The sequence below is a fragment of the Varanus komodoensis genome, unplaced genomic scaffold (assembly GCF_004798865.1).
Source record: "Varanus komodoensis strain SLA01 unplaced genomic scaffold, ASM479886v1 scaffold7_3, whole genome shotgun sequence".
NCBI lineage: Eukaryota > Metazoa > Chordata > Lepidosauria > Squamata > Varanidae > Varanus > Varanus komodoensis.
The window spans coordinates 9,335,195-9,350,605 of record NW_025336480.1 but is presented as its reverse complement, the minus strand read 5'-3'; the positions used below and the strand labels follow the sequence as shown (position 1 = coordinate 9,350,605).

At 39.7% G+C, this 15,411-nt stretch overlaps 1 protein-coding gene across 1 annotated transcript in view; it reads right to left on the bottom strand.

The window, feature by feature from the left end:
- Nucleotides 1–15,411, bottom strand: part of ACSL6 (acyl-CoA synthetase long chain family member 6) — an 80,313-nt gene that overhangs the window by 18,930 nt on the left and 45,972 nt on the right. Inside the window, exons 4-13 of the mRNA XM_044454531.1 lie at nt 14,923–14,987; nt 14,045–14,146; nt 13,849–13,948; nt 12,561–12,739; nt 12,080–12,112; nt 9,546–9,597; nt 7,061–7,134; nt 4,893–4,970; nt 3,084–3,218; nt 1,246–1,380 (exon numbers count right to left, since the gene is read on the bottom strand). Of these exons, the coding sequence (XP_044310466.1) occupies nt 1,246–1,380; nt 3,084–3,218; nt 4,893–4,970; nt 7,061–7,134; nt 9,546–9,597; nt 12,080–12,112; nt 12,561–12,739; nt 13,849–13,948; nt 14,045–14,146; nt 14,923–14,987 (953 nt within the window). The remainder of the gene's footprint in view (nt 1–1,245; nt 1,381–3,083; nt 3,219–4,892; nt 4,971–7,060; nt 7,135–9,545; nt 9,598–12,079; nt 12,113–12,560; nt 12,740–13,848; nt 13,949–14,044; nt 14,147–14,922; nt 14,988–15,411) is intronic.

The window sequence follows — 15,411 nt, the reverse complement described above, 5'->3', positions numbered from 1 at the left end:
GTCCAACCAAAATTTACTAACCTGAACTGGCTTGCGTTGCCATGCCTTGACTATTACACTTGAGGGACAATCTTGGAATTGCAGGACTAGCAGTAACCTAACAGTCATATAATCTAACACCCCTTTGCTCTGTGGATTCTTGGCAAATTAAAATCACATCCCTGCTATATGAGTGTGTACACACAAGCCAACCAGAAAGTCAGCATGGCTTGTTGTTGGGATTGTCATGTTAAGAGAATAGGGATTCCACACGAATGATACCTGCTTAAATCATTTAATTTTCTATTCTTATAATTCTGGGTTATTACTTTGATGACAACATTTTCTGTGAGATCCACAGCTTATGTTCTTGCAAGCTTGAATGAAAAACAAAAAGGTAACAGACAGTGGAAGACCAGTAACACTTCAGTTGCACTCCTCAGCAATAATTTCTTGACAGTGCACCCCATGTAAGTAAATGAGGCCCACCTCCAATCACAGAGAGAAGTACTCTAGCATGTCATGCCATGACAAATAGATAATAGCCCTACACAAATATTTTACAGGCGCGCCATCAAAATTACATCAAAAGTCTCTGAAGCACTGCTTGAAGAAGGCCCAAATGGTACTCCTCATCAGGCTGGGAATAACATTTGATCTTGAGGCACTCACTATTCAGCCACCTTCATCTGTTCCACTCCCTACCCCAAACCTGTGCTGCCTGAAGCAGTTCACTTCATTTTGCTGTATAAAGTTCTGTCTTGGGGCTCAGTCCTGGGAATTTGCTCTGAGAGCATGATAATGTTTGCCTCAAACCTTCCACACTTCAAAGCAGAGTGGTAAGAGAAGCTTCCTCCAATCTGGATTTTAATCTGAGTCAGAGAAGAACTCTGGAGCTTCTAAAGGGCTACTCCCCAAAATACCCTGCAAACTCCCACCCCATGCAGGGGATTCTCTTACTCCATGTGTCAACTCCATTCAATTGTACAGGAGCTGCATTCAAAGGACTCCCTTGTAAAAACTGATATGAGGGGGGGAAAGCTCATCCCATGCACAGGAAACATCCATCAGCAATTACCCCTCAAACCCAAGCAGTCTTTAAAAGATGCTTTCTGAGGCTATGTTGGGGAAAATAAATTGGTCTGGACATTAGCCTAGCAACTCCCACCTCTTACAAAGGTGGCTAGACAGATGTATAAAGCCAGTTTGAGTTATTCATACTAGAATCAGTCTTTGCAGACTGATTTCAAATTTCCAGATCCTTACCTGTATTTTGTTAAAGAATAACCTATCCCACAAACTGTCATTTCTTATGATCCCACTTTGAACTTCCGCCTTTTTACGCTTGGCAGCGAATTCCAGAAGCCAGCGCTTCACAGGGGTGTCTGCTTGGCTGAAAACCTAAGGGAAAACAGAATGGCAGGGAGGGGTCAGACTGAAAATATTATGTGGATAGAACAGAATGACCAAATTTATCACTGGCTAAAGCAGACATGGCTTCACAAATGCCAGCAGGATAACTAATTGTTTGAATTAATCATAAATATACCAGTGCTAAAACTTAACAAAAGCTATTCTGATGCAATTCATTTTGTGCTATGCTTTTTGTTTTCTTCCCTCCTGAGGGAAAAGGAACTAAGAAAACAAAATTGCTGAAATATAGAGATTAAGGTAGCCTGAAGGCTTCCATTGTCTAATTAACTTGGCACAGCTATACAGAGTTCTTTGGGATATCATGGCAACAGAATAAAAACATCTGGTAACTGCAAAGAAGTTTCTAGTTCTTTAATGAGCTAATTGTGGCTGGTCTTTATTTTTATTAATGTTTTCTTTTGCGACAATCATCCCAAATTTCCCAATCAAACCAAGCTAATATTCATCAAAAGCTGTTTTATAAATACTGCCAAAAAATACAAAAAGTAGCATCAGACGTCATGCAGATTAGATTACTGCAGTTTATTGTTGATTCATATGTTCCCTTTCCTACTCCAAAATCTATACTCAGCCATACTGCCATGTGGCCAGTCCTATAGTGTCGCTAACGCTGAGTACCCAGCAGTGGACAACCACATATTGGGTATTACACAAGCGGAGCCAGCTGGAGCCAGGGATCAGAGCAGGTGACCCAGCAGGCCCCTTCTGACTCGCTATGTTTCTATGTTTCACTGGCAATGCAATGTAGTCATGAGAGGGAAAGTGGGACCATTCTGCTAGCCTTGCTGGACTCTCTCTCACGAAGCCTTCCACACTGCTCAGTTGTCACCAGCAATAGCCATCCCAGCAGACATAACAGAGGGAGAGGCATCAGGAAAGCAAACCCATCCCAGCAACACTGCTAAAACACCCCATTGTTCCTCCTCCCTACCCTCCACTGTCTTGTCTGATTCATTAGCTGTAAGCTACTCCAGCAGGCTTTTTGGTTGAGGTTGAAGAGCAGGATAAAAAGTCAACACCACACTACTTATTAGAATAAAAAGATAAAACAACAACAAAGCAGGTTCTCCCAATCTCTGCCACTTTACACTTTTCACAATGTCGGTCACCAACATCCCCACATTATACATGAACAGAAAGTTTACGAGTCTATCAATAGTGACAGCCGGCACACCATGGAGACATCACCCATATTGTGCCTCGTCCTCTACAAACAAGGCACTGCTTTGCCACACGGAGACCTGAGCCTTGATCAAAGCTGCCAGATGACACAGACCAGGGTGCTTTCTTGATGCAAGCCATTCCAAAGCGCTTGGTCTTCCCAAATTAATTGGTTCCTCCCCCGCACCCACGTTGCCTGAGCCCCTGTGCCAAATCTTATTATTTCATATCTGATCAATCCATTTCTAGATATAGTATGGAATATCCTTTATTAACTCAAAGGTTATACAAGTTTTACTGTCTATATGAAATACATGAACATCAGTTTATCTGTGAGTTTTACATTTCAGATGTAACACACAAAACAAGTAGATTATTACTGACTTTCGGCAAATAGCAGCAACCAAGGGATTTCACAAGCAAGAAGAATGCAAGAAGCAAGGAAGTTCAATACCAGTGCAGTAATCACCACTGATTCTTTTCATTCCTGCTAGGTATGTTAAACTTACCTTGTCATACATCCTATTCAGCAGTCTTGGCACAACAGGAAAGATGGTTGGACGGAGAGCTTTCATATCATCAGATAACAGGCGAATGTCCCCTTGGAAGAACCCAATTCGGCCCCCATGGCAATACACTACAGACTGTGATAGGAAAAGCAAAGGAAAAATTAATTTCTGTAACAGAACCCCAATTTCTGTTGCCCATTTAAAGGGTGCTCTCTTAAGGATTCGGGTGTTTCTGAAAGACTCTTTTGGATTTCAGCAGTATCATGGGACAGTTCACGCAATTTCTTCCTTCTGTAAACAGTCCTGTCCTCCCCAAAGTATCCATTTGTAATCTATGTATGGTACCTGCTAAAAGTGCCCCTGTGGTTGTGTAAATTGCTACTGTCTCTGCCACCTATTGCATAGCTCATCAATTACATTAATTCACATACATGCTCAGCTGGGGTAGCTTTTTTCACCAGACATCCAGCAAGATGTCTGGTGAAAAAAACCCATCAGAAGGAAATGTACTTGAAATACATCCATGATTTCTGGATGCAGATCTTTATGCATTATCAAGTGTTATTTTCACGTATGAGGTCTACAGGGCTGTTTCCTATACTAATGCTTGTGGAAGGCAGAAGCATAAAGGCCAGGCATTATCTCTTGAAATTCAATAGGAAATGTTTGTAGAAAAATCCAAGTAGTATTCTCAAATTGGGAATGCTATTTTGCCTAAAAAGCTGCATGTGCACAATTACTGTATTATTTGATGAATCTCTCTTTGCTTCATATGCCTGTTATAAAACAACATTTCAGAAACAGGCCTAATCTAACAGTCCAGGCCATAATCCAAGTGCTTTGTACAATGTGAGAACTACCTGTAGCCCTAAAACGTACAGTACTGTAATTCCCATAAGTAGGGAATTATTTAGACATTTGCTTATATTATTTAATTTCATTAGAAATTTTAGTACTAGTTTTAGAGCAGATATGCAACATCTTGTGGGCCACACAGAAGCTAGCACGAGCTTCCTCTGGCTGTAGCAGTTCAGAAAGACAGTATTTGACAGGTAGATGCCTAGTATCAGTGTTAAGCATAGATGATAAACTGGAATGTTTTATGTTACAAGGTCCGAACTTGAAAATTTGCCTTCCTGAGTGGAGAAACAACTGCATCATACTTCTTGAGTACAAGTGATTTTGTTTTTCAAAAAAGACTTACTGGAAGAGTGTGGATTTAATGCTAAATTCATGCTTAGAATGTGCCTAGCCGTCCCTTCCCCTCTACTCCTCTGGCAACAGCACAAGATTGAAGGCCCCTGCTCTAATATTAGATACAATGAAATTTATCATATTGTCCAAAACCTTAATTGTGCCCAATCTTATCTGTGCTAAGTGAAGACAAGCCAGCTTCATAAACTATGGTTTGAAGTCAGCTTATTTCCACTAACCATAATTTGTTCAGGTTAAATAACATGCCAAGGCCTAAAACAGAAGCAAAAGCTTTCTAACTCCTTCTTCCAACCTTATCACAGGGTGGAGAAGGAAACTGTGAATGTGGAGTGATGCCCATATTCTAATGTTAAACTATGGTTCGACAGTACATCTGAATCAGCCCACTGTTAATTCATAAATTTACTGATCATCAGAGGGGAAAGTTGACTTCCACTGACTCTAAGACCTTACCTGTACCATTCTCTCAAACATGTGTGCTAAAGGCAAATAGGAAATGTGTACATCCTCATATGTAGGAGACCACTGACTCTGGAAAAAAAAACACAACAAGGAGCCCCGCAAGGCTCAGGTCAGTCTAGACAGATTTCTTACCTGTATCACTCTTTCAAACATGTGAGCCAAAGGCAGGAAGGAGATGAGCACATCGTCCTGTTTCGGAAATATCACTTTCTGCAGATGAAGGGCATGGGAGACAGAAAGGAAAGAAACACTGACAGGAAGACACAACAAGAAAGTCATAAAACAATAAAAAAGAAAAATGGCACTAACAGGAGCAAAGGGGTAAAGATTATTAAGCGAGAAAGAGAACAGTTTTTGAAGTAATGTGTTAGGCCACAACACCAATGGAACTATGTTAGCAGGAGTGATGAAGAACACAAAGATGTTTTCAGGGAGCTCCCTCCACCACACAGAGCATGTGTGTTCTGGGCATGAATACGCTCTTCTTCCAAAGAGCTAGAGCTGCCAGATAAAAACATCCACCCAGAGAACACTGTGTTGGCTGTCCTTGACACTTCTCTTAGTTCCAAAGTAAGACACATCTCTTTGATGTAAGGAGTGCCCACTTCCTCAGCAACAAAGCAGAGTGCTTACATCCCCAGGGATAAGGAACACAGCAAGCTGCCTTAAAGCAAGTTAGGCCTTTGGTCTGCATTGACCAGCAGTGGTTCTCTGGCCTCTCAGACAGAAGGCTTGACCAGCCTCAGCTGGACATGTCAGGGGCTGAACCTGGTACCCTTGGAATGCAAAGTTTTGCCAGCAAAAAGCAGCCCTCTCCTGCTGCAAGTGTTCGAACCTGATATCGTAATAATCTGTGCTTATTTTAGCATAAATGGGCAGTCAGGAGATTAAGATCAGAAGACCAGATTACAATGTTACTAGTTCCCGCTACTGCTAGTTAGTAGAGCACAGAGGTAGGTGACTCTGGTGCTCTCCAGATGTTTTGGACTATAACTCTCATAATTCTTGACCACTGGTCATGTTAACATCTGCAAGGCACCAGATTACTTACTCTTGGTGTAGAGGATATTGAGCTAAGTGGACCAAAGATCTGTATAAGACAGGGCAGATTTTATTTTATTTTATTTTATTTTTTTGGCTGTGGCTTCCTTTAATTAATGCATCCCACTTGTCCAATAGAATCAGTGGGACTGAACACTTGTGGAAGAAAATGGGTGTTGGAGGAAAGGAATTAAAAGGTAGGTAATTCTGCCCTTAGTACTAGCAAGCTTAGATAAAACAAATGGGGTTAGGAGTTCCCTTGATCAGTCATGATTTATAATTTGGTCCTGGGCTTGATTCTATGTTCTCTTGCAACCTCCCAAAGCATTATATTATTTCAGTTCGAAATCAAGAGAAATCATGGAGCAGAAATGCTCCCATTTGACTGTTACATTGCAGTCTCAACCTGGGGAGGAATTCCTTATATTTTAGATTTAAATGGGATTATAGTCATCCATGTAGACATCTCAGAATAAATAATTAACATGTATGATGGTAGTGAATGGGACCTACATTTAATGAAGGTAGAATGCAGCTATAATTGTAGTTATAGTGCAAAGGACTACCAGGGGACATCGCACATGATTGACCTTTAAGGATAAATAAAGGCTGATACTGCTTTACTGTAGAAAAGTCATTTAGATATACTGTGTCTGGCGCACAGCAATAAAAGGAGAAAAGAGCCATTCCCAGCCCAGTAGATGGAGCATATTATAGGAAGAGTACTATTCAATGTTGCCTGACCCATTTGAGGTAATCATGACTGTTACCTGATTTTGAAGCTGATGTCCTAAATATTTAATGCCTGTGGTTGCAAACCTGATTTGGGAATGTTCCAAAATGTTTCAAACATTGGCTTGAATCCAGACTTAGCCACATCCCTTGAAACCAGCAGTCTCCTTGAAATCAGAGGGACCTGAATTATTCCTGACTCATTTGCCCCCATTGATTTCAGTGCACCTACTCTAAGCATAACCAAGTCTGGATCCAGCCCATTAGCTTCAAGTTGGGATGTCATCCTCTTTTAGATGAGTAATTAAATTTTAAAATCCTTTCTGGGTAGAAAAATGTGTGTCTTTGGGTCCCTATGGTTATAGACCAATGCTACTGTGAGAGACCACTTGAATTATTTTGGTTTATCTGATTGTTTCTGAATCTCACAGAGGAGATTATTTTACATCCTGTGTTTCGACATCAAATTAATTTATACAACTCAGTCTGTTGTCAATGTTTGCTGTACAAATAAATAAAATATTCACCTCTGTCACTTTCAAAAAACCTGAAAAATCAGCAACCACATTCCCATGTGTCAGCATAGCACCTTTAGGGTTACCTGAAGGATGGAAGGATAATAGATAGATATATAAGAAACACATGAAAGCTTATGTCTAAAGATATCCCTTTCCCTTTTCTAGACTACAAAATAGCAGAACCACAGGAACCCAAATCCCCAGGCTGTCTCCAGTACTCAAAATACCACAGTCAACTTGCTTTAAGTAAAATAATCCAATCACTGCAGTATTTTAATTTTTAAACCAATCATATTTCACATAAAAAGCACAGTTAAACACCGATATAACTGATCTTTCATGTTACCAGAAACTGTGTCAATATTTGGGGAGGTGCCTAAAAATTTCCCAGATGTATTTTAACTTATTTTTATCATTTCTTTGTTACATTTATCTCTTGCCTTTCCTCCAAGGAACCCAATCTGCATTTATCATCTCCCTCCCTCTCCATTTTATTCTCACAACAACCCTGGGTGGTAAGCTAAGCTTAGAGTCAGTGCCTGGCTCACAGTCGCCCAGTGAGCTTCATGGCTGAGTGGGATCTAAAACCTAGAACTCCTGAGTTCCAGTCTAACACCATACCCGCTACACCATATCATACTTTAATACATTTAATAGATAGTATTTGTTAGGCATGCAGCTTTGCAATGAGAGCACAAAACCAGTTTGAATAAAGAAGGAATAAAATGAAAAGATATGCCTTATACAAATGAACAAGAAAACACCAGCTTCTTCAATCACAGCAATTTATATGGAGCAAATCCACTCTATATAAGATTCTTTTCCTCGGGAAATACTTTTGGGAGATAGTAGGAAAGGTCCCACCATGAGTACACAAAGAACACTAGTGAGCCAGCACTCCAGCCATTCTTAGGACCTAGCCAGAATAAGCGTTGAAGAAATGAGAAGAGAATTTCTTAAATCATGTATATATAGCTATTCTCCTACCATAGATTACCACCATATTTTCAATATTATAATGGACACCTATTTTTTTTTTTATTAAAACATTTCTATGCCGCCCCTTGCCGAGGCCTCGGGGCGGCTTACAACATCAAATAAAATACAATAAAATACCGCAGTCTTGGAAACAATCACAAAAGATAAGAACCACATCCATAAGATAGCCTAAGTTACTGCTATAGACAACTGTCTTCTTATTTTAGGAAGACAGCTGAAGTGAGGTACTTCAGGTGTAGGGGACGGTATCGGGGGTTGTATGCATCTGCTAGCCATTCTCAGAAACCCCAAATGACACACTCATAAGCCTGCTATTTACTGTGTGATAAACAATGGCTGTGAGAAACACTGGTGGCATGGGATAATTTAAATTCTTTTCCTAGGAAGCGTATAACCTTGAGACCAAATATACAAGCTTCCTGATCATAACTGTACTGAAACCTAGGATACCGCAGGCTTTGCACTTCATGTGGGAAATGGTATGGGACAAATTAAGTACTGTAATCTCAGCAGTTCTGCCATTACTTTGCAATATTGGTTCCTTTACATCAATGGCTAAAATATAAACACTGTTGGTAACTTTATGATTGTGGGTGGTGGTAACATAGTCATCAAGATCTTGGGATGAGCAGTTTGTTCTTGGGTTAACTCTGGGCTGCTCAGCCCCTAAATAAATGAGAATTTCTGGGGCTGGATGCCATGAGCACAATTTGCAAGAGGGCAACTGCAAGCTGATGACTGACAGTGGATGTGATAAGTGCTAGATTTAGTCAATTAATGAGTAAAAATCACCCAAATTGTTTCATGAGAACCAGATCTATTGCAGTGGCTGTTACTGTTTCTAAGTTTTCTATGGCTTTAAAGATATCTTGCTGCTGAGGGACATGGAAACCTGCCTATTTGGAGTGATAATCATCTTTGTTGAACCATACAATTATAGTGCTCATTCTACTTGAACAGAAAGAAGGGAGGAAACCTTGTTGAAGCAATCAAACTACAAAATAACAGTTCACTACCAAAACTGGTCCACCATTGTATCATTTCAAGTAGGAGGCTTAAAAAAGAAACTTTGTGTTGTTGACAGTTAAAGATTCAGCCAGACTGACTCCTTAGAAATAACAAGTTGAATTTAATAACACACAATTTCACACATTTGGTTTATACCACAGTAGTTACTGTCCCAGAGTACTTACTATCAATTGTTCTATTACTTTTGGAATATATTAAATAACTGTACAAAGGGCCTAATTGGATATACCAGTTGTCTATATTTGTATACATTCCACATACTTAATTTGTATATCATTAAACTTTTGTACTCTTGCTGGTACATATGATGTATGTTAAACAAAAACTCCCATATATAATTTCCACATGCATTTATTTCATTTCTATCTATAGATTATTTTAATGGATTTAAGTGGTATTTCTGTACAATGTCTGCATTGTACATTGTACCATCAAAGAACACTATTACAAAAGTAGTATAGTTTACCTGTTGTGCCACTAGTAAAACAGACAATAGATAGATCTTCTGGTCTGGGAGGCTAGAAATAGTATATGAAAAAATATTATAAAATTATAAGAAAAAATAAAAGAAAAATTAATTCTGGGTAACAATGATTAACTTTCTAATGCAGGTTTACAAGAAATTATTAGATTTATTATTTCTATACCACCCAAAGCTCTCTGGGCAGCTCACCATAGTTAATCAAATACAACATCCCTCCTTTCCTCCTCATGCAAGGAACTCAACATGGTTTACAAGGCTCTCCTCCTCTCCATTTTATCCTGACAACCACCACCACCCTGGGAGGCAGGTTAGGCCGAGAGGCAGTGACTGGCCTAAAGTCACCCAGGCGGCTTCATGGCGGAGTGCAGACTAGAGCCCAGACCTCCCAGGTTCCCAGTCCAGCCTCTTAACCCCACTATGCCTTTCTAATACTCTTCCATAGAGTGTTACCTTGTCTAGTGTCAATTCTTTGTTTTTCCTAAGCTTTTGCTTCAAATATTTATAGAAACCTTTGTGGGAATAGTTTATTGTGCAGGCATCCTAGACTGTGACCCTATGCATACCTAAGTGGGACTAATTCCCATTAGACACAACGGGACTTATTTCTGAGTCAGCAAGTACAGGCCGTGCTGTTAGTTTAACTGATGCCATTTCCCAGTGAAGTTCAATGCCGGCCTCCAAGCAGCTGTTACAGTTATTTGCATTTTAAAAATAATTTGATTCAGAAATCATCCTCATATATCAAGTCAAGGAGGAAGCATGGCCAACTACTCCCATACTCATTGAGGGAGTAGTTGGCCATGCTCCCTCCTTGGTACATTGAGTAGCCCTTCCTCAGGCGTTCAAACACTGCAGACTTCTGCAGGGACAGAAGCCTCATGCATGCAGCTCTAGGCTCCCTGCACATCTCCAAACTGTATATATGGAGAGGGACTGCTCAGTCCACGTAACATACGTGTATTGGCCAGGGGAGGGGAGCTAACTGGAAGGACCTCACTCCCTCCTCATGAGTTGAGCTAAGGCATAAAAGCAACTTCTGAATAGGTCTAATAGTGGTTAGGCACTAGATCCCCAGCCCTGTGTTTTACTCACGAGTACATGTTTTCTCCTGTTTGTATTTCTCAGCTGCTACACCATGTGAAAAAAAATTGCTAATAGTTTCTTAGGAATATCAAGGTCTCAGTGATTTACTTTATCACTCTTAGCGGTATGCAAATTTCCCCAAAAGGTGGCAGTTTTTTAAGTTGAAGCTGAGAAGTCCCTTCATACCTATAGCTCTTATCACTTTGGAATTCTCATCCCAGATCCTCAGTATTTGCATAGAAAGTAAGCTTTGGTGGAGTAACAGTATCACAAGAGGAAAGGAAAGCCAAGCTTCCTCCAGTAGAATCTCACCCTCACCCTTCTGCTTAAGTTTCATCAGCCCTGCTAGAAGTGCTACTGGACAGCCTTCTGGAAGACTCAGCATCAAAGAATTATTCCTCTCTTATTCGTCTCCTGAATGTGCGAAAGGGTTCATACTTCATATGGAGGAAACCCTTGATTCAAATTATGCAAAAGAAGATTCTTACAGGTCTGACAACTCTGACAGCTGTAATCAAAAGCTTTGACTATTTGGTGGTATAGAAGTGAATCTTCCAGTTCATTCTGCATGTTTCTCCCCCATCCTCATGGAATAGGGTGTTTCACAGCAAAAGTGAAGTTGGCTACATATAATGGGCAGCTTAGCTCTGTGCTTCTCTGTACTAGACTGGGAGTCAAACTAGATGTTCTCTGTTGATCTATTTCAGTGTTAGCACCCATAGTCCTGATCTGGTCCTCGCAGTGGGAGTGGTGTTGATCTTTCTTCCTCTGATTTTCATCCAGAAATCTTAAAGTCTCTGGCTTAAAAATAAAAATAAGAAAGAAAAGGTATCTCTACTGGAATGTAAAGCTTTTCTTCCCTTTTAACTGCACCTGCAGTGTGCATGGCCGTGGAATTTCACAACAAAAGCAAGAGGCAGAAAGTTTTAATCCTTCTCTCCTGCAGTGATATGGTCCCTATTCAGATAAAGGTTGCAGTTCACCTACACTGAAGTAAATGATCCAGCTATGCAAAAGTTTGCTATAGGGGATTTAAATAATGTTTTGCCCTGGATTTACCAGGTACTCCACTTCCTGCTCCAAACCAGACTTTCTCTTGCTCTTCCTCCCATGCTACTCCTATCTTACCTCCACATGCTAAAGTAACCCCCGATCTCTATGCACACACACACACAATTTCTGACATGCATTATGTAAGTTTATGACCAGTTGTATTATTCCCAAGTAACTTGTACTGGGAACTATTTAAGATGACAGTTCCGTTAAACACAGGAACAATTGCAAAGACCCCTGCACCGAACAAACAAGACATGAACAAGGACACTGGATCTTGTGCAACTTGCAGTAACTTTGCAAGGCTCAAACAAAAACCATTAACAGTGGACTGGGCTGCCCTTTTCCCAAACAAATACAGAGAGGCAGGCTATACTCACCACAGGGGCATGCCAGCATTCCCGACCACAGTCCTGAAAAATATCAATAAAGGGATCATGATTCAATACCTGTGAATCAGCAATGCTCCTTTCCCTTGTAAAACATGGCTCTTGGTCCTCTTGCTCACCTCATCTGAAACATCATCTCAGCAGATGCCTTTATGCAATTTATCTCTTCTTTGCTTATGTCACGTTGCCAGATCAAATAAGGAATGATAAGGGAAGAACTGCAAAGCAGCTTTTGTAATAAGGAGTTTTGAAATTAGAATTATCAAATGTTTCTATTGTTATTTCTATTGTTAACCAATACGAATTGCCCATCATTGGCATCCTGGAATCAGTTATATCTGTGCTAACTATGACTTGGCTTGGTGAAGTGTGACAGAATATAAAGAAAAAAGTATACCCACATTTATTTGTTTTTATTTTTTCAAACAGTTGCTTTATTTGACACAAGATGTAGCATAAGAGAAAACCTCACCTCCACTTCCTGCATAGTTTGGATATAAACGCCACACTTTTGTCCTCTTTCTTTAAGGTCTTTCTCAAAAGGGTCCATCAAAATAATAGATTTCAAGCCTGGAGTTTCTTTTTTCTCTACATGCTCTAACAGGACTCTGGCTTTTTCAGGCTTGTCACAAACTACTATAGAAATATCAGCTAGACCAAAAAAGAAGAAAAAAGCTGTTTTAGACAATGACAATCAAACAGCTTTCCCTTTAAAATAAGCCATAGTTGTCCATTGACATTTGGGTGAGAGTTATACAAAGTGATAAAGGGATATATACTAATCCCTGAACTTTAACACAGCTCCCAGCTCCTACCACAGCTATCATGCTTTCCCCCTTTTATATATGCTGGTTCAGAATTTTAAAATTTTGAACCAGCATCTTTCCATCTTCTTCCTCTCTTGTGCTGACTGTTCATTGTGATCAATTTGTTTTATGGTTTTTGTTTTTAATGTGTACTGTTTAGAATGGACTTACTGCACTGTATGAATGTCAAGGACAACTTTAAGGTCTTTAGCCAAAAGGAAATACCAATCTTTTAATAAAATAGATAGCACAATGGTTTGTGAGGGTTTCCCTTTTAAAATACTGCCTCACAGTTTCAATCAATATGATGTGGAATGTCAACGGCAAAAGACCAACATGTAAAATGAAAATGTGAAGTGCTTTAGTTTTACACACCAGTGGATTATTACAACGTTACTCCAAAATCCCAAACTCCACAAGAGAGTTACAAATAGACTCTACTTTTAATATGTATATTCCATCTTGTATAGTTTCTGAAGTGATTCTGAGGTATAAATTTGACCAGCCTTTAGGTCTGATTCCCCTGCTGAAATGCTGATAGTGTGTGTGTTTTAGCACCCCAACAGTAATAATTAGTAGTTTGCAAAGTGTCCAAAAATATGTTTTGATATTAGGACTTAAAGTGCTTGTCAAATGTTATCAATCTGGATTTTGGCTTGAGAAAGTACACTGCACACATAATGACAACAGAACTGCCCTGGGGCAGTTTAATGACCTGTATCACTGCATCAAAGGATGTAACCAGTAATCAGGTGTAGCTGTGTAGTCAAATCACAATCTGTAACCAGTTGATCAAAATCTACTGCTTGTGTATTCTATTATTTTACTAAAACTGGGGAATCAGAATTCATGAAATAATTATTCCTTTGAATAGCCAGAATGTATACATTTTATACATAAAATGTAACATTCTAAGAAGGTATTTACTCAGATGAATTTAATTTTTATTTTTACCTGTGTTGATAATGTAACGAATGGCTCCAGGGCCTAATGTATCATACAAGGGAACCACAACCATGGAATAGGTATAGCAAGCCAGTTCAGAAATGATCCACTGGAAGAAGGTAACAACAGGTATAAATTACAGTTTGCAATAAATATGATTAAAAAATAGAAGTTGGAGATGGACTCCTGTGTTCTTAAATCTCACCTCTGGTCGATTTTGTGCAAAGACACCAATAAATTGACTTGTTGACAGCTTGCATCCTTTTTGGAGTAAGCCTGAGCCCAAAGCTTCCGCTCTTTCAGCAACCTCAAAATGAAAGAAAACACTTTCAAATAACATGCAGTATTGCTAAGGGAAATCTAGGCTTGTTCAATATGAAGCTACAGCCTATAATGGCAGTCTTGCTCTCATAATCACGTTAACAGTTTCCACTGTTAATCTAACTCTATTCCCAGTCATTTCAGTGGAGCTGCTCTAAGCAGGATTACTATCAGTATAATCCTGTATCCTTTACTACCTTTTCCTCTATTCTCTGCCTTTGCCTGAAGAATTCCAAATTCTTCAACAAGCTGAACTAAACAGAAGTAGCCTGTGCAGTTGTGCACTTAGCTATTCTCACTTGCAAGGGTGAGAATAAGCAGCCAATGATCCCAGTTCAAAACAGCACTTTTAGGACTCTGCACTGGCATGACTCACTGATGTTATAGTACAATGCATCTGTTCTCATGCCTCCTTGCCGTGAGAGGCTGCTCAACAACGGTGGCAGGGAGTAGGAACCTACACTGAATGACAGGCCTGTGCCAAGAAGTGACACCTTTGGAAAACTAAACAGCTGCAGAAATTGCTCAACTTGTATGATTCCTTTGTGTTGATTGTGCATGTGATAGGAGGTAAATTTAAAAAAACCCTAATACTGTACATTCTATTAGACTGGCCTCTCCCAACTTAATGCCCTCTCCTGGGGTTGATAGGAGTTGTGGTCTAACACATCCAGAGGCCAACATTTGGAGCCAAGCAACCTTAGAACTATTCCAAAAATGTGTTCTAATTTTTTCATTAAAGTAATATAACATCAACCTCACCTCCTTATAGGACAGCCACTGGTAGGGTTGTTTGGGTTTTCTGAATCCTAAGCAGGGACCATTTTCTAAAGAAAAACAGATGACAGGAGCAGTAAGTACAACCATCCTTTCCGAAAAGATGGTGAATAATGCACTTCCTCATACCCTGACTGCTCCACAGCAGGACAGCATGATTAAGAATAAACCATTATTGCTGATCAAGGTCAGTGTGCTGTGTCAGCAATCCAACAGATCATACAGAGGATCATCAAATGCAAAAGGACTTAGGGAAGCTGTCTTGCCTAATGGATTGTTATACTCCAGAAGTTCCATCAAGTACTGCTGGGAGCTCTCATGTAAAAGAAGGGATGGTGACTGACATTTAGAACATCTGCTGCCCTATTAACCTATCTTTTCTCTAATATACAACAGCACCATTATACAATCCCTACTTCTACTTATAATTTGCCTTTGTTATAAGAAGAAGCTTAAGAAAACCGTAATTAATTA